The following is a 23,620-nucleotide window of genomic DNA, read 5'->3' as shown; positions in this document are numbered from 1 at the left end:
CATATGCACAAGTGTGAATACAACACACACGCACATCTCACAGCTCACACACACACACACACACACACACACACACACACACACACACACACACACACACACACTGTCATGGCTCAGAAACTCACAGGCCATATCCTCTGCTTGCTTACTTGTTGGCCTTCTCCATTTTACTCTTGACCAGTTGTGGCCTTTCTTTTTTCCTTCAAAATAAAAAGAATAAAATTAATCATTTAGAGACATAAAATGTAATTCTCTATGCCTCATATGCCAGCCATATTCAGATACTGTTTTCAAACTTCTGATCCTGGAAATGAGGCAAAATTCTTAACAACTAATGTAGTCATGCGAAGGTCAGTGACAGAGCTAAATTTTAATTGTTCCTGCATCTTGGGCTATGGCCTTGGGAGGCTATTGGAAAGCACCTTCCTTTGAACACCTTTGAAGAATGGAAAGCTAATTCCTGCTCATGCCTGAGATTGATTGGATGAAAAGTGTTAGGGCATGTATATACTGTGAAAATTCATGCCAGAGGCCATGCTACCCTGGAAGTTGAAGAATGCTCTCAACTTCCATGTAGAGACTTTTAAAAAACAAATCTCCATTCTTGGAGCTGAAGAGATGGCTCAGTGGTTAAAAGCACTGAGTACTCTTCCAGAGGACCCGGGTTCAATTCTCAGCACCCACATGGCAGCTAACAACTGCCTGTAACTCCAAGATCTGAAACTCTCACACAGATATAAAATTCAGGCAAAACACCAACACACATACAATAAAAATAAATATGCTATTTAAAAAAATCACTCCTGGTGGTGGTAGCACATGCCTTTAATCCCAGCACTCAGGAGGTAGAGGCAGGGGGATCTCTGTAAGTTCGAGGCCAGTCTGGTCTACAAGGTGAGTTCTAGGACAGCCAAGACTGTTTCACAGAGAAACCCTGTCTCAAAAAACAAAACAAAACAAAACAAAACAAAACTCTGTTCTCTAAAGTTAAAGCATGAAACCAATCACATGTTAAATCCAGCATAGGAAGGGCCAAGATGGGAGTGGGGGAACTTTAAGGAAGCCCAGTAGGATCTTTTTGTTACAGTTTTGTTTTCTCTTGAATTTTCCAAATTCATGTGACCATAGCTCTGAGGGAATGGAAATTCAGTCTAATGATGACAGTAATGGATCATTAATATTTATTAATCTGTGTGTGTTGATATATAGGATGTGAATGTGCATGTTCATGTGTGTGTATATGAGTGTAGCCATGCATGTTCCAGCGCATGCATGTGAAGATCAGAAGGCAACACCACATGTCAATTCTTGCCTTGCACTTTGTCTGGGACAAGGTCTGTCTGGTTGTTCACTGACTATTATTGGCTGGGAGCAGCCTGTGACTATAATTCTACTAGGTGGAAGTGAAGGCCTGACCCACAGAGGGAGGCCTTGTGATTTTCCCCACCTGAGATGCCCATTTTGTGGTGAGTCAACAACAGACTCCAGGGCTGACAAGGAAGGAAGCACCAAAACTGCTTTACTCTTCCAAGAAAGATGTCATGCTGAAGAGCATCCCACCCAGAGGTGCTGTGGAACAATCCTTTTGTACACTGTAAATATGCATTACTCTCATTGGTTAAATAAGAGCTGACTGGACTATAGCTGGGCAGGAAGAGCTTGGGTGGGAGAACCAGACTAAGAGGACACTGGGAAGAAGGGAGGAGTTTGGGGAGTCTTGAGGAGGCGCAGAGAGAAGGACATGCTGTGCTGAAAGAAGGGACCACCACATGGCAGAGGATAGATAAGAAATATGGGTTGATTTAAAATGTAAGAGTTAAGTAGTATGAAGCCGAAGCTATTGGCTAAGCATTTATAATTAATATTAAGTCTCTGTGTGGGTATTTGGGAGCTGGCTGGTGGTCCCAATGAAAAACTCCACCTACACAGTGGTACTTCTGCTGTCCAGTCTACTTCAAGCTAGAAACCAGTTTCTGAGAAATTCCATCAAGATTCACCTGGACACGGCTCAGTTAGATCAGCTAAGCTGATGCCCATGTCATCTGATACTATAGTTGCTCTGCTACATAGAACTGAAAGCAGATGTGCCCACTCATCAGGCTGGTAGAACTTAACCAACTTGGCTGACTGTTTCTTCAGTCCTGCGAGAAGCCATGACTGGCAGGTTCTGATACCTTTCCCAGTGGCTGTGGACTGTGGAAACAGTCTATGACTGAGTAGCACCCATCTCTGGTAATGGAGGCTGACACTGGGTTTGTCCTGCAGAGGATAGCCTTATGCCCATGGCTGGGCCTTGACCTACTGAAGTAGGGAGAGAGTTACAGGTGACACATGGGCCTACTCTGAAACTCAGGATTCTGTTCTGGTACCTAGGACTCCAGTCTAATTCTGGTTCCATCTATGGAAATTCTTTGTCTTTCTTCTTTCTGGCCCCTGGATAGAAGGTGTGGGTGAGAAAAGGAGATGGTCTGAACAAGAGGTGAGAGTGTAGTCCCCAGAATGACATGTAGATTTTATGGAAGGAAATAAGAACAGAACTCCATGTCCTACACGTAAGAGGTCTGGGGACAAGAGAAGCATTGATGACATTCTTTCAGAATTGCCAGACCATCACACTGGTGTGCTCTCCCCCACTGAGAATGCTGAGGTGATGCCACTCGGTCAAGGTCATGGGCAGAGAGTGAATAGGATGCTCACCCCCCACTCAGTAACCCTTCCTCAATCAAGGACTAGGCATGGTGCAAGGAGCTGGAACCCAGATTCACAGCTGTCCCCAGGCCATGTTGGAGGCACCATCTATGCCCACGGTGACTAAAGAATGTCCTGTTCAGGGGTACCCAACTATTACAAACATTTCTTTTCTAGGGACATGTTTTCTTAAGACCTGTGTGAAAGCCAGGCGTTCACATATCTCCCTCACACAAACACAGAGAGCTGCACTTTAGAGATCTGTCAGAGACAATCAGGAATTATACTCTATAAACTTTGTTAAATGCCACATGAAAAAGGTTGCATTTGACACTGCTGCCTTGTAATTTACAGACAGGGACTTTCAGCACACTGTGCTCTTTAATCACCATAGACCTGCGTGTGCAGCTTCTACCTGACCTGCTGAAAATCACAGTCCTTATGGATCTTGGTGAAGGGACAAGAAGACATCTTTCCTGTATACCAGATGTCACTCCTAGATGCTTCTGTAAGAATATGAAAGCAGGGTCCACAGAGAGACTTCTACAAGGATGCTACTAACAGCGTCTTCATAATATCCCAAGCTGGAAATGTTGAAGAGTCCAGCATTTGGAGAACATGCAAACAAATCCAGGCTATTCAGACAATGTATGTACTCCTTAGCAATAAAAAGAAGCCAGTTGGCACTGCATTCCTCACTGTGAGGTGATTGCAAAGTCGTTCTGTGGAGGGATGAGAACTCGACAGTAAAGAACATGTTGGAACATCTTATTTATAAAGCACTTAAAAATCAACCTAAATTAAATCACCCTTGAAGAATAAGTGGCTGCCTTGATGGGAGGTGGGAAGAAAGAGCATAAAAGCCTTCAAAGGCTTATGCTCTTGGTGTTTGTCTCAATAAGATTTTTTTATTGTAAAAATAATGCAATTAATTAGCAGGATTCATCAAAGGGTGTACTTAGGATTTGTGCCTTTTACTATAAATTTTATCTTAAATAAGAACTGCAAAAGACATTTGAACATGGCCACACGTTCAAATACTCCAGTGGGTTTTCTTCAGAGTACTCTCCACTTCCTCCTGAGTCCTCACTGAGTCTTTCAGTTCACTGCTTGAGGCATTCCAAGACTTTCCTACCATGGCATTTGAAATTCCTCCTCAAGGGCCCAGCCGCTGAGTGAGGCTTGCCTCTAATCCCAATATTCAGGAGGCAGAGGCAAGCAGATCTCTGTGAGTTCAAGTCCAGCATGGTCTATCTATACAGCAGGCTCCAGACCAATCAGGGTTATATATACAGTGAGACCCTGTCTCAAAAAAAAAAAAAAAAAAAAAAAAGACAAATGACAAATTCTTCAGTCTCCCCTCATTGCCTAGCTCCAGTGTTACTTCTGAATAATTAGGGATGTGGTGGAGCCATACCCCACTTTCAGCTGACTCATTACTGCTTACAATGGTGTATGTTCTGAGAAATGTGTTGTTAGGCTCCTTTGTCACTGTGCAGCCACCAATGTACTTACAGAGTAAGTCAACTGCAACCCCACACAGCAATACCATCTTATGAGACCATTCTAATACGTGTGGTCAGTCACTGTCATGGCCACTATTACATAGTTCCTGACTATTCCAAAATATGGACCACTCTTTACCTCTCTAGGAACAAATTGCCAAACATTCAGTAACTTCAAACAACACAAGTTTATCTAACAATTATGTAAGATATCTGATATGGGCCTCACCAGGCTGAAGTCCAGATGTCCACAGCCCTTCATCCATTCCTAGAGGAGAACCTATTTCCTTGCCTTTTCCAGCTTCTCAAGGTGACCCATGTTCCTTGGTCCCTTTCTGTATCCTCAGACTCACCAGTATTGCATCCTTCTGACTATTCCTCCACAGTCATTTCCTCTCTTTGCATTTGAGAAAAGTTCCACATTTTTTATGTTTGTTTGTTTGTTTGTTTGTTTGTTTGTTTTGTTTTGAGGCAGAATATAGCCCTGGCTCTCCTGAAACTCACTCTGTAGACCAGGCTGGCCTCAGCCTTAGAGATCTGCCTGCCCCTGACTCCTAAGAGCTGGAATTAAAGGCATGCACCACCATCCAAAGAAGGTTCCCCACTTCTTCAGAACCATAAAATCAGAGTAATCACTCCTACACCAACAGTCAAAGACAATGACTTACCAAGGTCCCTAGCTTAATCATATGTGTAGAATGTCTTTGTCATTAAGATAACAGGTTCCAAGAGCAAGGAGGAACTCAGGGGAGCTCACCACAGTCTACCCCATCGTCACACACAATAACAATAATATTTCTAGCAGTAAATAACTTATCAGAAACATCAAAAGCACATAAACTCTCATTTGTTTCCTTACTTCTCTTCCTCTTGGATTTTCCTACAATAGTGTTGTTTCCAGTCTCCACAGTATCTAGAAAACAATGAGTGGCAATGAGGGAAGAAATAATGAAGAGAAGTTACAAATCTTGGGGCCAATCACAGTGCAAATGTCCTGCTTACATCAAAGTTTCAACTGTCATTCATTTCCTCTTTCTAAAGACCCCAAGGCTACTGAACTGAGAACTAGGAATCCAGGGAGGGCCCTGGTTATTTTGGCCCTCTACCCCAATGTGACATTTTGAATCTTGACATATTTTTGCACAGATAAAATAAGAATTTTGTAGGAAATTTTCTGGGCAAGCTCTAATTAATTATTGGACATAGTTGAGGAGTCGGGTTGAAAATACACACTGGGTTGAAAATAGTTGGCTTGAACTCTTTCCTCCTCACCAGCAGCAGATCACACTGGACAGTGTCCTTTCTAGGGCCCTGACAAAGCATTGTCATCCAGTTGCAGGCGGTCCACTGCTGTCTTAGCTGGCAGGGAAGGATGGGTGCAATTCAGCACATCAAGGCAGCAGTCAAGGTAAGTGCCAGTTTTAAGAGTACATTTCTTGTACTTCATCCACATGTGATCAACTGACTCTATCTTCTTAAATGTGACTCTGTAAAGGTTTCTTGCTTCTCTCCAGCTCCCAACAGGCAAATGCAGAGAACTGGATTCAGGGATGAACTGGACCACAAGCTGGAGCCTGTGGTACTCACTGAGCCATGCCTAACCCATGACCCTTGTCCAGGCTTATCTATTAGTTACCTGCTCGGCTGCTTCCCATCCTTGCTTCTGGGTCTTCTCGCGTGTATGCTGGGGAACACATGACACAGGAACAGGCCTCATTTCCACTTGTGGATTGCTCTGCTCCTGGGCCAACATTGTGGGTGTTGGTTTGTTATTTAATTTAGCAATACTGGGGACCAAACTTGGCCTCATTTGTTCTAGGCAAACAGTCTACTACTGGACTACACCCTCACATGTCCTTTTATGCTTCCTTTTTTTGACATGGTGCCAACTAATTTTCCTGGATGGCTTTGAACTCACTCTAGCCCAAGCTAGCCTTGAACTGTGGACTTCTATTGTGATCTTAAGTTCCTGACAAATGATCTTTTTATATCTTAATTGATCTACCCCCTTTTCTTATTCCTCTAAAATATTTTTACATTCTCCCTTTGTCTGACTTTCAGTTCCTCTTTTTTTATTTTTTCCTCTCCTGTCTTGCCCCCTTTGTCAGAACTGCATCCGTGTGATGATTTTAGGGCATGGTCACCATGTCTCTCATGGGACAGCAGGTTAGAAGCAAGCTCTTCTGACCTCTTTCATTATTCACTTAGTGATCTAGTGCTCTGGATAGTAATCCTAACCAAACAATTGCTGTCCGTGGATCCTGAGACAGACAACTAAGATCCCACTGTTGTCTGACTACACAGCAAGCCAGATTCTGAAGGAAGAAACAAAAGAGGAGATATTTTCTGGGGAAACAAACAAAAAACAATAACAACTAAGAAACAAGCAAAACCTGCTCTAGCAGTCACACCCAGGATCCAATGGAGCTATTCTCTTTCCACCATGTACTTTATTTTCCATTTTTCCACCTTTAATTTGCTACATGTAGCTATAAGTAAGATTTTAAAGTTCTTATCTTCTATGATGAAGAATAGAACTATTCTTTGAAAATAGTAAAGAATAACTTTTGCTAGTTTTACCAGTTTCAAACCCATCCCAAATTAGCCATGATTAACCACTAACTAATCGTTAACCATGCTTCTGAAATCTAGCCAATGAGAGGCAGCAATACAAATTTGAAATTTAGCCAATCAGCAGCAGCCATCCTCCAAACGCTTGGGTGATGGTCCCATAGCTGCCTGTGCTAAGCACTTCTATTTTGCAAAGTCTATAGCCCGTGAACTACCTGCTTCTCAAAGCTCCGGGTGAAATGAGCTGTGGCCACATGCTTACACACAGTGTCTCCCACTCCCACCACGGCCTTCACTTAGCAAGCTTTCAGCTTCAGACGTGGGAGTGATGACCTCTAAGTACAGTGTTCCCACCAAGATCATCTGAAGACCTGCTGGGAGTGCCCTGCGGGTGTGAATTCTAGACTTCTTGTGCACAACTCAGATAGTGTTCCTGAACCACTGCCAAGTGACTCAGTCTCAACAGCAACTTGTTTCATTGTGTTCTTTTTTCTGAGTTATGTTAATTAAAGATGCATATGCAATTCAACGTAAAGAAATTGCTATCTTGATTTGAAGGTACAGCATTTAGCAAATACTCTATGTTTATTCTTGCTTCATCAACTTTTTTTTTTTTTTGGTTTTTCGAGACAGGGTTTCTCTGTGTAGCTTTGCACCTTTTCTGGAACTCACTTGGTAGCCCAGGCTGGCCACGAACTCACAGAGATCCGTCTGCCTCTGCCTCCCGAGTGCTGGGATTAAAGGCTTGTGCCACCACCGCCCGGCACTTCATCAACTTTTAAAAAGTCTTTTTTCTTGTGTCTGTTCCTGATTCTCCCATTCTTTCTGAATATTGGAAGATAATGACCCCTCCCTTCAATAAAATAGATGGAGAAAAAGGTCTAACAAGTCCTTAAGCCAAGTTGGTCTCAAAAGCTAATAAAGGTGGATCCACCAGGGGGTAGCCAAACTGTGCAAAGATTCTTGGTCCTATTCTGTCTTGGGACATTCACAAAGACACATGGTATCTGGGAAATAAGTCATTTTTCTCACTGTATATGTAATTTTGAATCAACTACTGTCATTTAATCAATCACATGTTTCTTTTTAGCCTCTATTTTTCTCAAGAACATCAGTATTCCACACATGACAACACACAGTTTACCGCTATAACCCAGCATCCTCTTTCCGTTAATCATGGGGTTATTTTCTCAATGCCACAATCCACCACGACAGAACTTGCACTTCCCTCTTGTATTCTCATAATGACTCTACCTCTTGTCCCTAATAAACGGCAAGGTTTCACTAATGATCCCACCTCACAATGGGGGACTTCACATGTGTTTCAAGTAGCCCTATAAAACAAGAGAGGGGGTCTCCGGTGTTCCCACGTCCCCACCAGTAGCTGTCAGTCCAGACCATTCTCTGGGGAACACTGCTTTCTTTGACAAAACCCCTCAACTTTGAGGTTGCAATCTTTCCACAGAGGAACTGCCAGGTTAAGTGAACACAGACATCTTTCAGAGGTCCTGAAAGGCTCGCCTGTGCATGTCTCTATAATTGGCCTGAACCACCAGCCCCTGACTAGGTGTGATGTGGGCCCTCATCCCTTCCCCAAAGTGCCTTGCTTAATCACGGTAGTCTCTCTGTCTCTCCTAAAGGCTTGTTCATGTCTTAGTCCATTCATGGTCTACTTTTGTTTGTTGGCCCTGTAATGTTGCTTGAGAAGATCAGTGAGTTATGCAGACATTAATTTTCTATGGGGTGCCTTGAGCTCTCTGGTGGTAAGGAGAATTCTAAGATGGTTCTCTAAGAGCTTCTTCCATAATCCTGGAAACTATGAACATGATGAGATGTTACTCCTGTGCTTAGCTTAGGTCATGTGGCAGAGCTGGCCTTAAGAGAGAGCAGGCCTCAGGGTAGGCCTGCTCTAATCAAATGAACCTTTACAAGCAGGGAAGCTTTTTCCAGCTGGCAGCAAAACAGGAAATCAGAGACTAGAAGCGTGAAGAAGGTTCCAGAGCCTCTTGCTTCCTTCAAGATGGAGGGATACTCCTGTCTGAGAAGGTGAGTAGATCTGGGGAGCTGACTGATCCATGGCAACAACCAGTACCAAAGCTGTGATCTCAGTGCTACAGCCACAAGGAGCCTTGCTCACCTGCTTCGGGACTCAGTGGTGATGGGGGTAAGTTATCCTGGGGCTCTTGTCCATCAAACATTTGTTCACAAGAACTACTTCCTTCTGTAGAAAGGAATGAGACTCAACAGACTCAGATGGCCAAGGGAAATCACAGCAGGAAAGCCATCTGAGACAACCAGGAAGGTCCAGCTGGCTTGGTGTCTCCTAGAATGGATGTCTCTGTTTGGGGACTCTGAAGTGGAAGCTGACATGACTCCTCTTCTGTCACCAGAGGCAGAAGATTGGCCACCTATCTTTTCCCTCTCTGAGCATCTCATTCCCCTTTGTTTCTGACCCTTGTTTCTGCCTCTATGATTTCTTCTCTCTGAGACTGTAAAGAGATGGCTCACAGGTTAAGAGCACCGACTGCTCTTCCAGAGGTCCTGAGTCCAATTCCCAGCAACCACATGGTGGCTCACAACCATCTGTAATGAGATCTGGTGCCCTCTTCTGGCCTGCAGGCATACATGCAGGCAGAACATTGTACACATAATAAATAAATAAATAAATAAATAAATAAATAAATAAATAAATAAATAAATAAATGAACAGGCTGGGGGAGCACTTTCTCTCTCACAGATTCACTAGCTGACTGGCAAATGAAGGCTCACTCACCTCCTCCATTGCATTGTGAGAGGCTAGGCACCTCCTCTGCCTGCTCATCATTCATTTGGGAATTTCCAGGACTACAGGATGCTGAAAAGAAACAAGGATACAACAAACCATACAGAGTGACCTCAGTTTGCTCAGGCAGAACCAGGAAGTTTGGGAATATAAGAAAATAAGGAGTACAAGGCAGTAAAATGACAACATGGGCCGTGTAACACAAATAGTGGGAAGAGCAAGGCACTGTCTTTCCTCAGTAATTACTACTTTAACGTGAATAAAAAATCCACATATTCTACCCATAAGAATCAGGTTATTCCAAACAGGAGTCACAAGTATTTCTCAGTTTCCCACAAAAGGCAAAGGATCCTTGATGAACCAGGGAATCAAAGTAACTACGAAAGCTTTATACAAACTATTCTCTTGAAGAACAAGAGAGGCAGATAGGACGTTGGAAATTTTAGGGAGGAAAATGAACTCAATCCTATGACAGCAGGAAGTTGTTGAACTAAAGAGGAGAGTAAGGGATGCCAAGTGCATGTCTGAATGTCTTGTTTTATTGGAGAAAATGAGTTTGATGGAACAAGACTGAATGAGAAAAGGCATCCGAGACTAAGAGCTGTTTCTGTAGTCCTAAGGTAAAAACAAGAGATCTGTGTTGGGGGGCACTGGAAAGATGGCTCAGTGGTTAAGAGTGCCTGCTGCTCTTCCAGGAGACTCAGGTTTGATTCCCAGTGCCACATGGAAGCTCACAACTATCTGCCATTTCAGATCCAAGGGATTTGACACCTTCTGACCTCTTTGGACAACAATCAAGTATGTGGTATAGATAGATAGATAGATAGATAGATAGATAGATAGATAGATAGATAGATAGATGATAGATAGATAGATAGATAGATAGATAGATAGATAGATAGATAGATAGATAGATAGATAGATAGATGAAGGCAAAACACTCATACATATAAGTTAAATTAAGAAAAAGATTTGATTTGGTTTTTCTGTTGGGAAAGAAAACAATGGACAGGGCTCAGGGGAAGACTGGAAGACTGGTTTACATTGGGGAGGGGCAGTCATTAACAACCCTGCTTGAGGATGGAGAAATAGTGTCCTACGCTGAAACAGAGACACCAGCAGAGGAGGCAGGTCCACTGTCATTACAGATATCATGTGCAACTTTGAAAGTGTCTCACACTGAAGGTCTTGAAAAACATCTGGATAAAGGAGTCTCTGAGAGAGCTGTATGAAGATATTCAGGCCTGCAGATGAGGAAGCTGACAGGCAAGTCTGGGGCTTTGAGTTTGGGGATCATTAACTTACAGACAGAGCAGATAAAAATGCCTGGGAGAAACTGGTTGCCCTGGTATGTTTTCCAATACCACTTTAAAAGTTGGGGACATCACAATCTGAAAACTCACAGCCAATGCTTTCACTTTAGGCCAGAAGTTAGTTTTGGCTAGTAACTCAGGCCCTTCAATGTCTCAATCTTTTCTCTCTTCTCTGAAGACAATTTTTTGCTCTCAATTTTTTTCTCAACAATTTAATTGTTATTACTGTTGTTGTTGTTGTTGTGTTTATTTGGGGATGGGAGAGTGTCTCACATACCATGACACATACATGGAGGTCACAAAGACAACTTATAGGAATCAGCTCTCTCCTTCCTTCATGTGAGTCCTGAGGATCGAACTCAGATCATCAAGCTTGGCAGCAAGCTTGATTTTTAATTCATTCTTCTTTATCTTTTCTCTGTGTCATATACTCTTTAGTAGCATCTCCCCTTTACAGAATTTTCTCCACATTTTAAACTCTGCACCTTGTTTCATGGTGGAGATTAGCTCTTTCCCCTCACTGCTCCAATTTCTCCAGCTCAGTCTGTTCTCTTTAGTTAGCTTGCTGTTTCTGATTTTTGCAACTCAAATTTTAATCTAAACATTCCATTTCTGCCATTCCTGTACATTGTTTCATCATCCTTTTATGTCATCAAAAGGCTTTGTTCCCTGTGGACAAAGGAGGAGATTCCCTTGCCAAGTCCTCTTCAAAAGTCCTCCTCAGAGTTTTCTCAATTGCAATTGTACTCGCACGTGCATACTAGCTTAACTAAGGGGAAAAGTAGGTTAAGGTGGTCAGTCCCCCTCAGCAGTGTACCCTAAAGGGCTATATTAGGATTCCATATCTATTTAGGTAAAACTGGCAATCACTCAGAGCTCCAGTTTTGATGGCTCCATCTAGGGTTCTCAAATTCCCTCTCTTGGTGTATGGTCTGTACTCAAGAAAATCTCAACCAGCCTGAATTTAGATTTCTATACTGCTTGTGTCTCCTGAAAAAAATTCAAAAACTGAACATCTGGCCATCTGTGAGGGGTGTAGGAGAGAAGAAAAGAATGGATGTTGAAAGGATGGATAAATGGATAGATAGGTGGATATCTATCTAATAGGGTAGATCTATTGTCAGGTGGGTGGCTGTATTGGTATGTGGGTGAGTGAATAGATGAATGAATGGATAGATGCATAGACTGGCAGTGGATGAATAGCTAGACGGTTGTACATGTGTGAGTGGATTCATGGATTATGGATTGGTGAACAAGAAAGGGAGTAAAAGGAATGGAGGTTCTTCTCTGTGATGACGGAAATAAAGTGACTTAGAGAACAGGTCATTGAAATCTGTATCACCTTCTGTACTTCTGATATTCCTCCTGCAACCAACTGGAAAGAAGATTCCTGGGTCATTGAAGAGAGAGAAAAAAAAAAAAAACATGAGCGACAGTTGGTATGGCCTGAATACATACCTGATGTGAATAGGTTGGATGCTGACAAAGTATCGAGTCACTGCCTAAGAGTGAGCATGTTTGCACCTCCAAGATTTGCCAACCTCTTTGGTCAGCACTGCTGTCTCACACCGTGCATCTATTTATGCAGCTTATTGATTTGACTTTCTCTTGTTAATTGTTGCCCTATCTTTCCATTTCTGTCTTTTTCTCTATATACAAAGTTTTACCTCTTCTCCAATCATCTATTTATTTTTATACCCACTTCCATTACATTTCTCCTAATGCCCCATTTCATTGTTCCTATATGATCTCTAGCAAGTATGTATAATTTTTCCCTTTCTTATCAAACTCCATCCTGAGACTACATTCATGTGACACATTTTAGTCCAGAATGGACCACATTATAAGAGAGACATCACATAGGCTGATATGACCAGTGACTTGATCGCTGGGATCTACAGGGTCAACGCAATAAAGAACTCACCTCATGACACATTTCTCAGAAATTCATTACCATTGTTAAGTGACACATGACTATATATAAAACCAGATTGATTTTGATAAACTCAAGTCTGCTCAGGAATCTCCTGCCCCTGCTGCTAATCTTCATTTTTATGATTTGTACTCTTTAATTACCCAGGAGCACGTCTATTAAGAACTCACCCTTATTCCCTTTTTGTCTCCCACTGGGGACAGCAACCACAAGTTGAACAAAAGCATGTGTGTGTGTGTGGAGGGGTATGTGTATGGAGGGGTGTGTGTGTGTGTAGGTGTGTGTGTGTGTGTGTGTGTGTGTGTGTGTGTGTGTATGGAGGGGTGTGTGTGTGTGGAGGGGGGTGTGTATGGAGGTGTGTGTGTGTGTGTGTGTAGGTGTGTGTGTGTATAGAGGGGTGTGTGTGTGTGTGGAGGTGTGTGTGTGTGTGTGGAGAGGTGTGTGTGTGTGTGTGTGGAGGGGTGTGTGTGTGGAGGTGTGTGTGTGTGTGTGTGTGTGTATGGAAGGGTGTGTGTGGAGGTGTGTGTGTATGGAGGGGTGTGTGTGTGTGGAGGTGTGTGTGTGTGGAGGGGTGTGTGTGTGTGTGTGTGTGTGTGTGTAGGTGTGTGTGTGTGTGTAGGTGTGTGTGTGTGTGTGTGTGGAGAGGTGTGTGTGTGTGTGTGTGGAGGTGTGTGTGTGTGTGGAGAGGTGTGTGTGTGTGTGTATAGAGGGGTGTGTGTGGAGGTGTGTGTGTGTGTGTGTGTGTGTGTGTGTGTGTGTGTGTGTGTGTGTGTACCTCTTGGGGATGGTGAGGAGAGAAGGGTAAAGACAAGAAAACAGTACCAGAGAGATAATTTGTAATCTAAAACCATAATCACCTTCCTTAACAAATCCTGGCAGTCCGGGCCTCTCTTCAGCATCTCTTCCATTCACCCTCTGAGGAGTCCTGTGACTGCTAGAAACTGAAGAGAAACAAGACAATGACAATCAGACCTGATGAGGCAGAAACCTCCAAGCACTCTTTCTGAGCTCTGGCGCTCAGCACACAGGTAAATTACTTCACTTCGTCTGAGACACTCACCACCACCACCCCCCCAACCTTGCTCTGTCTCCTTTCTCTCTGCTCACCCCTATTACTTCTTTTGGTCCCCGATGCTGTTCCTCTACAGTACAAAGCATCGCACATGCCTCAGTCCTTTTCTTCCTTGTTGACTCAAAAGATGCTCTTTAGCACATCCTACTGCATCTCTGAACTTCCTTTGGCTCTAGAGTGCTTATCTCCATGTGACAGGCTCCAATTCTCTGTGTGTTTTTCCTTTGTATCAGGTTTGGTACACTCCTCAGGTCCCCGAGGTCTCCCATGAGAACTCTGTTCAGTGATCCTGGCCACCCAGAACTTCTGCCAGTCTCACACAACATCACCACAGTGTGTCCTGAGGGATGCTAGCTTTTTGCTCCTGCTTGACTTTGGCCTGACAAAGTTACATACATCTATACATCTACTTTACATATAAAATGGAATGAAGCAGAATTTGTCCCTCTTAATTTGTAAGCTTGTGGAAATAAATAAATTGATCTGCAGAAACACCTTCAATGTAGAAACAAGATTTTGGCAAGCTATGACCAGCCTGCTCAACGCTTGAGTCGGGGCTGAACCTCGGCTGGGTTGCTGATTCCTTGCAAATTAGGTAATAGAAGTAGACATGAACCAGTGAGAAGGGGAAAAAGCAATTGGGAATCTCAATTGTGAGCCGAGCTACATCTCACAGTTCCACATCCAACTGCACACTGGACTCCGGTTTCTGTGCAACCTGCTAGCCCTTCCGGTATCCCGAAAAGTTAGAGACAGACAGGCAGTCCGGAGGTAGCAATCATGGTTTGTACCTCTTCAAAATTGTCAGAGGACAGCGAAAACCAATTTCAGATGAGAACACAGGCAGAAAACACTTTACATGTGCACAGCTAAGACAGAAGGGCAGGGTTCTGGAGGAGAAGGACAGTTTTAGAGAGACAGACTGGAGGGAGGGAAGGAAGGAGGGATGGAGAGAAGGAGGAAGGGAAATGGCAGCATCTTTCAAGGATGCAGGAAAGAAGAAAAAGGGAGGAATGTAGGGAGAGAGAAATAGAGAAACAGAAAGACTTGCTTGAACTGAGTCAGGGAAGATATTCTGGTTACAGAGAAGGACAGTCCTGAAGAAGAAGCAGCGCTCCCCTAGGCAGGATGGGTGCGTGAAATAAAAACCTGCTTTTTAAAATCTAACATGGGAAGTGGCTGCCAGTGACCCCCAGGTGACAACTCCGAACCTTCAGAGCTGCATTTCAAGGTGACCAAGTGATACAAATGGAGAGACCTGACCCAGGGATCATGAGGGGAAAAGGAAAAGAAACCCAAGAAACATAGACACATCCTGCACACTAAGTCTGATGAGGATGTACCTTCTGGAAAGGAAAGACCTTTAGAGGAAGGGGAGCTGGAAAAATGAGGCCACAAGGGACCAGCGGGAGCTACAGAGGCTGCTCTCTGCCCACCTGATGACTTCACATTCATGCAACACGCCAGACCCTGGGTTCTAAAAGTCCACCCTCTTTTCACATTCTAAGTTGACACGTGCTGCCCTCTCTGATGCCTGGGCCCAAGCTGGGCTTCCCTTGTGATTTCTCTATTCTTCAAAGAAGGAAGTTGATGTAGGACTTTACTGAATGATACATTTTCTGATACAAGGAACATATTTTTATTGTTGGATATGTCTGCAAGTATCAGAGAAACCACTCCTTTCTAAGGAAACTCACCATTCATAGTGTGTTTTACAGCAAGAAACTCTGTTACTTGTCCTATGCGTAAGCTCCTGACTACATGGGCCACGTGTGTTTCCTATATTCCCCCTGTGCTTGGCATGCCATAGTCCCTCAGTAAACTATATGTCAACTGTCAATGAAAAAAAAAATGAATGAATGATTGAATGAGTGAATGAAATTGTCTTGAATTCCATGAAGCAGGTGAGAGCTATAGTTACCATCTAGGAAGCTTCTCAGAGTCTCCTTTAAGTCTGGATAGGCCTTCAGATGCGTTTTGCTGAATATCACTTCCAGAAGCAGCAGGCTAAACTTGTTCTGTAGGTCACTAAGAATGTCATACACCACTCTGCTCACTGGAACCAGGTTTTGACACCTTTCTTGAGAATCCTTAAAAAATATCGAATGAAGAATTATGTCACAATGGATTTAGAGGCTTAGACTGGTTCAAACACCATTTGATTTCCTGTAAAGTATCTGAGTTTTACATACATCAGGTGACATCTTACATATCCTCCCTGTAATAATGGACCCTTGCTTATCTGAGAGCATCTCTGACATTGACACACAGTTGACAGGAAAGAGTAGTTCTGAAGAATAATCAAATGGTGTGTCTGTAAGAGCCCTGCCAAGATGCTCCACTGTTGCCCTAACAGGCCATGAGAGGCTGTCTGGGGACCAGACAGTAACTCCCTGGAGACTGACCTGGTCTGCAGGGCTCAAGGCAACAAAGTGAGCATCCTGGCCACAGGGCAAAGACAACGCACAAAGGAGACAGGACTTGACTTCTTTATCCCCAGGGGACCCCATCACCATCCTTTACTACGTTCTAGGGCCTCAGTGGTGCCTGAAGAACAGGAACAATTTGGACAGACAGAAGTGAGCATGATTTCTAGTTCTATTCTCATGCGACCTAATTGCCTGTGACTTTCACAACTCTCAGGCTCCGGGATTTGGAATAAGTAGGCTTTGTAAGGAAGCACTGCTTGGACGTGTCCGCTCGCGTTCTAGTTTCTTTTGTTACATTGCACAAGGAAACCTGAGGTGCTTCGCCCTTTAGTGCATTCCCACTTCCTATACCATCCGCTGTCACCATGTACCTCAGCCCCGGTTACAGCAGCGATGGATGTGAATGTTTCCTGTGATGCCCGCTTCTCCTCTCACTTTTGACTTCCAAGAAGAGAAGGTCCCTCCTCCCTGGAGGCCCTTCAGCCTGTTGGCTGCACCCAGAGGTTCAGCATAACACACCCGGGCCAGGCTTACTGTCAGGGCTGAGTTCATTCTCCTCACTTACCTGAAACTTCTGCTCAGAGATGAAGCCGCGGTCTCGGAGGCTCATAAGGAAAGGAAACGGCTTTGTGATGGCGCTGGCAATTTCTACCTTATTTTCATGGAAGTGCTTGAACATGTGCTCATACTTGGCCGACTCCTCTTTGCTCTGGTCTTCTGTGATTGCCCTAAGGGATAGATTCCAGGGAGAAGCAAAAACTGGTTTACAAAAGGTTACCAATGGCTGGGTAATTTCTGGCATGAAGGATGGCCCACTAAAAGAAAAAATTTGAAGTAAAAATTGAAACTTTAAACATCTAAAACAGTGATGCAATTTGTGACACTTTAGGTTTTGTTTGTTTGAGATAGGGTATCACCTCTATCTGACTTGCCTAGAACTTGCTATGTAGACCAGGCTAGCTAGCCTTAGAGATTCATCTGCCTCTGACTCCTGAGTGCTGAGATTCAAATCATGCTCCACCAGGCCCAACATGATGGTTTTGATTGTTAACCTGACACATTCTAAAATCATCTAGGATTGTATGAGCCTTAATAAAGGATTGTCTAGATTAAGGTGGTCTGTGGGTATGTCTATCCAGGGTTGTCTTCATTATGCTAATTGATAAGGGGAGATCCAGCTCACTGTGGGCAGCAACAATTCCTAGGTAGGGGATCCTGGGAAGCATTAAGTGTAGGGAACAAGTTGACAGGCATACTCGCATTCATGTCCCTCTGCTCTTGACTGTGGATATGACCAGCTGCTTCAAGTTCCTGCCTAGACTTCCCTGCAATGATGGACTGTCACCCAGACCCGGGAGCTAACAAGTTCTTCTCCCCCAAGCTGCTTTATGTCAGGGTATGTTATCACAGCAACAGAAATAAAACTGGAAGACAACCTCTGGACTGCTGGGTCAAAAAAAATGTCAAAACAATAGTAAACAAAAACAACTGCATGATGTAGTGGGTAGCCATTCCAGCTCTGATCTGGAAGTTCCAACCCCCATTGAGGCTTCGGCAACTGTCACGCCTACAAGGTGGGGCCAAGGGAGGCATCTGGAGACCCGAGACCTGGATGGGCCAGCGCGCTCTCTGTTCCTGGACCCTAGACGGTGGAGGTTGACCGAGCAGAGCTCCAGAGAACAGCGCTGGACTGCAATACACCTTCCCCAGACCCCGCGACCTACCTATCCCTTCATTTGTAAGTTACCCACTAAATAAATCTTCCTTTTAACTACGCGGAGTGGCCTTAATAATTTCACCAATAGCGCACCCTCTTCTTCCAGTTCATGTGTGAAAAAAACTGATAAGTAGTTGATCCAGGACTGAGAAAACGTTCTGCCTGCACACACGCTCTGTGGCTTTTCCTCCATTGCTCCACATGCTTTCTTCTCTCCTCTGTGTTCCCCACCTCCTTGCAGTGATGGGGGGCTCTCTAGCAGCTCAGAACCAGCACTAATTAACCATGCTGCCCTCTGCTACCGTGCCTGACATCTCAGGTGGCAGCTGCTCCCTGCCCAGAGACAGAGTCCAGGGAGAGGATCCTCTAGGGAAGGAAGGCCCAGAAGCCCGGTGAGACATGGGAGCTGTTTGTTCATGTTGTCGACTCCATTCTGGTGGGCAGATGGGAACAAATTATGATGCACAGTACAATGACAGAAGCAAGAGAGCTGGACAGAGTCCAAGTGCCTCTAGTCATGGCATCCTGGAAGCTGAAGCAGGAGGACCATCACGGCCTACATAGTGATTTACTGTCTCTTTAATTTTACTTAGTATTAGTACTGTTATAGTACTAGCACATGTAGCGGTCAGAGGACAACTTTGTGGAAGTTGGTTCTCTCTTTTCACTTTCATGAGTTCTGGGCATCAAACTCAGGTTGCCTGGGAAGCACTTACCTAGTTATTTCAAGGCTGGCCTGGCCTACATAAAAAGACCCTGTCTCAAATAATGGGGGAAAAAAATAAAGATCAATACCAGCAAATTTCTACCACAAAGCAAATGGCAGGATGGCTGGTGAGAAGGGTCAGAGGTAACGGTGCTTGCCCTCGAGTATGACGACCTGAGTTCAGAAACCCACGGGGAAGAAGGAGAGAGACGGCTCCTGCTAGGGGGGGAGGGGCGAGTAAAAGTGGGACACGTGTGTGAAGATGCCACGATGAGACCGTCATTTTGTATGCTAACCTAAATAATTAATTAAAAATAAAACTGAAAAATTAAAATAGGGTACATCTTTCTTTTTGCCTTTTGCTTACTTTAAAATTTTATAATTTTTTTGAAAATTTCATACATGAATACTGTATTTACCTCATTTCTACTCTTCTCTTTTCCTCTCAAGACCCCCCATGCTTTCCTTCCCCATGCCCCCTCAAATACCTTCTTTAATTATTACATGTATATTTATACAAATACATATACAGAGATAGATGACAGATAGATAGATAGATAGATAGATAGATAGATAGATAGATAGATAGATAGATAGATATGACAGATAGACAGACAGACAGATAGATAGATATGACAGATAGATATGATAGACAGACAGATAAATTATGACAGATAAATAGATAGACAGACAGATAGAATCTGCTGAGTTCATTTAGTGTTGCTCCTATGCATATGTGTTTAGGGCTGAGCATTAGGGACTGGGTAACCTAACTCTGTTATCCAGTTATCCCTGGAGAATACTGACTGATTCTCCGTTTCTCAGCAGCCATTAATTGCCTATGGTTCTTCATCTGGAGGTGGGGTCTTGTGAGACATGCTGCATCCACACCGGCACGTCAGCTGGTGCTGTCACTGAGGTACAGCTTCTTTTTTTTTGTTTGTTTGTTTGTTTGTTTTTGCATTTAAAATGCCACCTAAATGCTAAATAATTGAGAAAGGAGACTCTCAAGGTACAGTCTGAGGAACCCTGACATTGCTCAGGGCTTTTTCAGATGTCTCTGAGGATAAACTATTCTCAGACTAATACTGAGATACCGTGTGCCCCTTATCTCTCTCCTCCTCCTAAAAGTGTTCAGTGGAATTCTCCGAGGCTCCCTGGGCTGTGCCATCAGACAGACTGAACACGGAGGTAAACAGGGCAGTCTGGTGACTTTCCCTGAGCAGGAGAGTAAAGGCATTTGCAAGAAGGTAAAGCAAGATTATATCCTCGCCTTATTCTCATTTTAGAAAATACTTTCCATAAAAATATGTTACTTGTGATAATTATAAATCCATTGCTACTACTTTTAAGGATAAATATTCTAAATGTCTGAAGTGTTAATTTATAATTAATGGTAAATCTCATTAGATTTAACTCAAAAAGCTAGCTTTGGAGGTTCTCCATAAGTTTTAAGGAAAAAAAAGGGGGTGGGGCATGTGATTACACACACCTTTAATTCCAGCACTTCGGAGGCAGAGGCAGAAAGATCATCATGAATTCAAGGCCAGCCTGGTCTACATAGTGAATTCCAGGCTAGTCAGGACTACGCAACAAACAAACACAAAGGTATCGAAGTTATTTTATACCAAACATCTTGAGAAGTATTGTTTCAAAAAGAACCTATATTCAACATGTAATAATATAACAAAACTACACAATAAGTTTTATCTTAAACTTTAGGAGGTCGTGTGTGTGTGTGTGTGTGTGTGTGTGTGTGTGTGTGTGTGTGTGTGTGTGTGTGTGTGAATGTGTGGATGTGCTCATGTGCATGTGCCTGGTATGAGGGGACGAGTCACTCTCACCTTCTTTTTTGAGACAATGTCTCTCACTGACCTGAATATCCTTCATTCAGCCAGATTAGCTGGCCAGTGAGCTCCAGGGATCCAACTGTGTCCATTCGCTAACTCTGGAGTTAAACACACACACACACCAGGGCATCCAGCTTTTAAGTGGGTTCTAGAGAGCTGAGCTCAGCTCCTCATACATGAACTGGAGTGAAAACTGGAGTTAGAGCTGAATTATTTCACAGAAATAATTTAAACAGTTCAGTCTTACACTTGATGCTGTGACCCAACTAGAGACATGCAGCAAATTCATCAGAAACCCAAGAGTGCCGAGGTGTCAAAACTAACTACAAATGCCACAAAATAATGAGCAGTCGGGGGGAAAACCCACATTGTTTAGCGAAAACAACAGACATAGATATAAAAGTTTCTTCAAAAATCATTCCCAAGAAGATCCCCAGAATCAATCTCTAGTACTGCAAAAAAAAAAAAAAGAAAGAAAAAAAAGAAAAAAGACAAAGAAAGAAAGAAAGAAAAAGGAAACAAGATTTTAAAAAAAGTAATGAAGGAAGTTAAGAAAAAAATCATAAAATGCTTGTTGACTAAAACCAAAAGACATAAAAAGAAAGGAAGGCCAAGAAAAGGGAAATGAAAATGTTTGCAAATGTGGTAGCTGTGGCCCTGTATTCATAACCAGTCTAAGTGTGAACGGTCTGCATGTGACAATTAAAACAGGATACATTTGAAAACAGCAACTAATACTGTAAATAAAAGAGAGCCACTTTGGAGCTGATGAAATGGCTCAGTAGATAAAGGCTGGGCACGGAGTCTAAAGGAGGACCTGAGTTTGCCCCCCAAGATGTACATGGTGGAGGGAGAGAACCAACTCCCTCACGTTGCCCTCTGACCTCAACATACACACTGCGGCACTTGCACACATACAATAAATGAATGCAATTAAAGAAAAAAAAAAAAAACTGTGGGTGTAGATGGGTAAAAATGTGGCCCTTTCTCCTGCATCTAAAGCCCTGAAGTTAAAATCAAAATGATTAAAGCTGAGACACAACAAAGGCCCAGGGGAAATGTACAGCACTAAATGTGCATATCAGAAGCTAAGCGGGGTCCATGTGAAAATCTTCTGAAGAACTAGGAAAAATAAGGAGAGCAACTTCATCCCAATGAAAACAAAAGATACAATAAAAATTCAAGTAGAAATCCATAAAATTAAAATAAGGTAGCATTATACTTACACCAAAACAGTATGATTATATACCACACCAAAAACCACTCCTTTGATCAATAAAGTTATTATCTTTATCTTTTTTTTAACTATATCTCCAGTCAGTCTAACAAGGAAAAGACAAACAAAAAGACACAAGCTGTAAATTCCTCGGACATGAAAGGACAGCAAAGACTAATAAAGCAGCCATCCCTTTATCTGCAGAGTTGACAACAGCGGCAATATCAACAAAAATGACCAAATGTCTTAAAAAACAGAAACTACCAAAACTCATGCTCTGAGAGACGGATCGCCTGACAGGCTTGCATTAGAGAAACGGAGCCAGTAATTAATACCACCCCACTCCCAAAAAAAGACAGCAAGCTGTTGGTATCAGTAGTGGATTTGACCAAATTTCACTGGAGAAACGATGCTCTCTCAGGACTTCTGCAGGACCAGAAGTAGCATTGACTAAGTCTCTGTTAGAGGATGATTAGCTCCATACACCTTTGTCTTATTTGTTCTATTTTCCTTTTTAATTATGTACATATGTGTCTGTCTTGGGGTGTGTTTCCTGCACGTAAGTGCAGTGCCTAAGGAAGACATAAGGGGATAAGGGGATGTCTGATCTCCTGGAGTTGAAGCCAGAGGCAGTTGGAAGCCCCAGGGTGGGTGCTGGGCACCCAACCCATGCTCACTATTAAAGCAGTATGAATTCTTAACCACTGGGCCATCTCTCCAGTCCTCCTGCAGTGTGTGTGTGTGTGTGTGTGTGTGTGTGTGTGTGTGTAATATAATTTCAATCCATTTCTAATCAACTATGTTACCAGCACACATTTAAAAAAAAAAAAAAAAAGGTTAAAAACAACACCCGCTCCCCACCTGCTTCTGTTAGTCATTGGTCTCCATCACCTTTCACTTCCTCCATTTGAGTGCTCTAACTCCTGAACTGACTAAGCCACACAGGTGGGCTCAGAGCTCAACTGTCCTCAACTGCAGTCTGAGAAAAGCTTGGCAACAGTCACAATCACGTTTGAACTTTTTATAAATGGTCATTTTTAGATAGACTTGTCTCTCGTTTGTTTGTTTTTCGAGACAGCATTTCTCTGTGAAACAGTCTTGGCTGTCCTGGAACTCACAGAGATCCGCCTTCCCCTGCCTCTGAGTGCTGAGATTAAAGGTGCAGGACCATCACCAGGCTCAGAGTTGTCTTTTAGAATGATAATTAGGAAGAGATGAGAGGTGAGAGTCCCAATGAGCCAGCCACTCCAGCAAGAGCTCCCAGGAAGTCCACAGTGTCAGCCCAGCTATGGGACAGGAGCAAGGAAATGATGAGCTGGGGTGACCATAGGATTCCAACAGCTACCCTACTGCAGTAAAAACTGCTGTCCCAGTTCTTAATTTCCTGTGATCTCCTTGTCTCGCATGTCTGTGGACTGTGCGCCCGGCCCGGGCGGTCCTAGCAGCACATATAAACATTGATCTCAGCAGAGACACAGGACAAGGAGAGGGGAAAGGACTTACCTGCCGCTGGATCCATTGTCCTCTCCTGCCATCCCCTACACAGCCCTGAGGGTGCCCTGAACTTGGCTCAGGGAGGAGTGTACCGCCTTTGAACCTCTGGAAAGTTCAGAGAGAACTCTTTCAGGGCCCTCCAAAGAGGAGGAAAAAGAAAGTGAAATTGCTCAGCTGTGACGTGGCTGCACTCACACACTGTTTGGTTCCCTGTCATTCAATCCCCCACCCACACTGTCCTCCTACCCAGTCACTGCCCCAGAGGGGAGGAGCAAAGACAGCCCAAGTCCCCAGAAACCTGGGACCCCTGGTTCACTCCAGGGAAAGGTGGAAGAGCCTGTTTC

The 23,620-nt window shown here is 43.5% G+C and overlaps 1 protein-coding gene across 14 annotated transcripts in view; it reads right to left on the bottom strand.

The window, feature by feature from the left end:
• Positions 1-23,620, bottom strand: part of LOC102915384 (nuclear body protein SP140-like protein) — a 49,542-nt gene extending 25,922 nt beyond the window's left edge. Inside the window, exons 1-10 of one of the 14 annotated variants that reach the window (XR_006062852.2) lie at positions 23,286-23,613; positions 16,859-17,021; positions 15,786-15,954; positions 13,650-13,733; positions 12,202-12,249; positions 9,538-9,618; positions 8,902-8,985; positions 5,830-5,934; positions 5,053-5,106; positions 126-200 (exon numbers count right to left, since the gene is read on the bottom strand). Coding sequence is in view for 13 of the 14 variants with exons in the window: in XM_042259726.2 (XP_042115660.1) it covers positions 126-200; positions 5,053-5,106; positions 5,830-5,934; positions 8,902-8,985; positions 9,538-9,618; positions 12,202-12,249; positions 13,650-13,733; positions 15,786-15,954; positions 16,859-17,021; positions 23,286-23,317 (895 nt within the window). In the remaining variant the exon portion in view is untranslated. Of the gene's footprint in view, positions 1-125; positions 201-5,052; positions 5,107-5,829; positions 5,935-8,901; positions 8,986-9,537; positions 9,619-12,201; positions 12,250-13,649; positions 13,734-15,785; positions 15,955-16,858; positions 17,022-23,285 lie in introns of all 14 variants that reach the window. The other 13 variants (XM_042259726.2, XM_076549473.1, XM_006984179.4 and 10 more) reach the window with 13 other exon arrangements.

The sequence above is a fragment of the Peromyscus maniculatus genome, chromosome 13 (genome assembly GCF_049852395.1).
Source record: "Peromyscus maniculatus bairdii isolate BWxNUB_F1_BW_parent chromosome 13, HU_Pman_BW_mat_3.1, whole genome shotgun sequence".
Taxonomy (NCBI): Eukaryota; Metazoa; Chordata; class Mammalia; order Rodentia; family Cricetidae; genus Peromyscus; species Peromyscus maniculatus.
The sequence above is the reverse complement of the archived record's forward strand: the minus strand, read 5'-3'. Positions and strand labels throughout refer to the sequence as shown.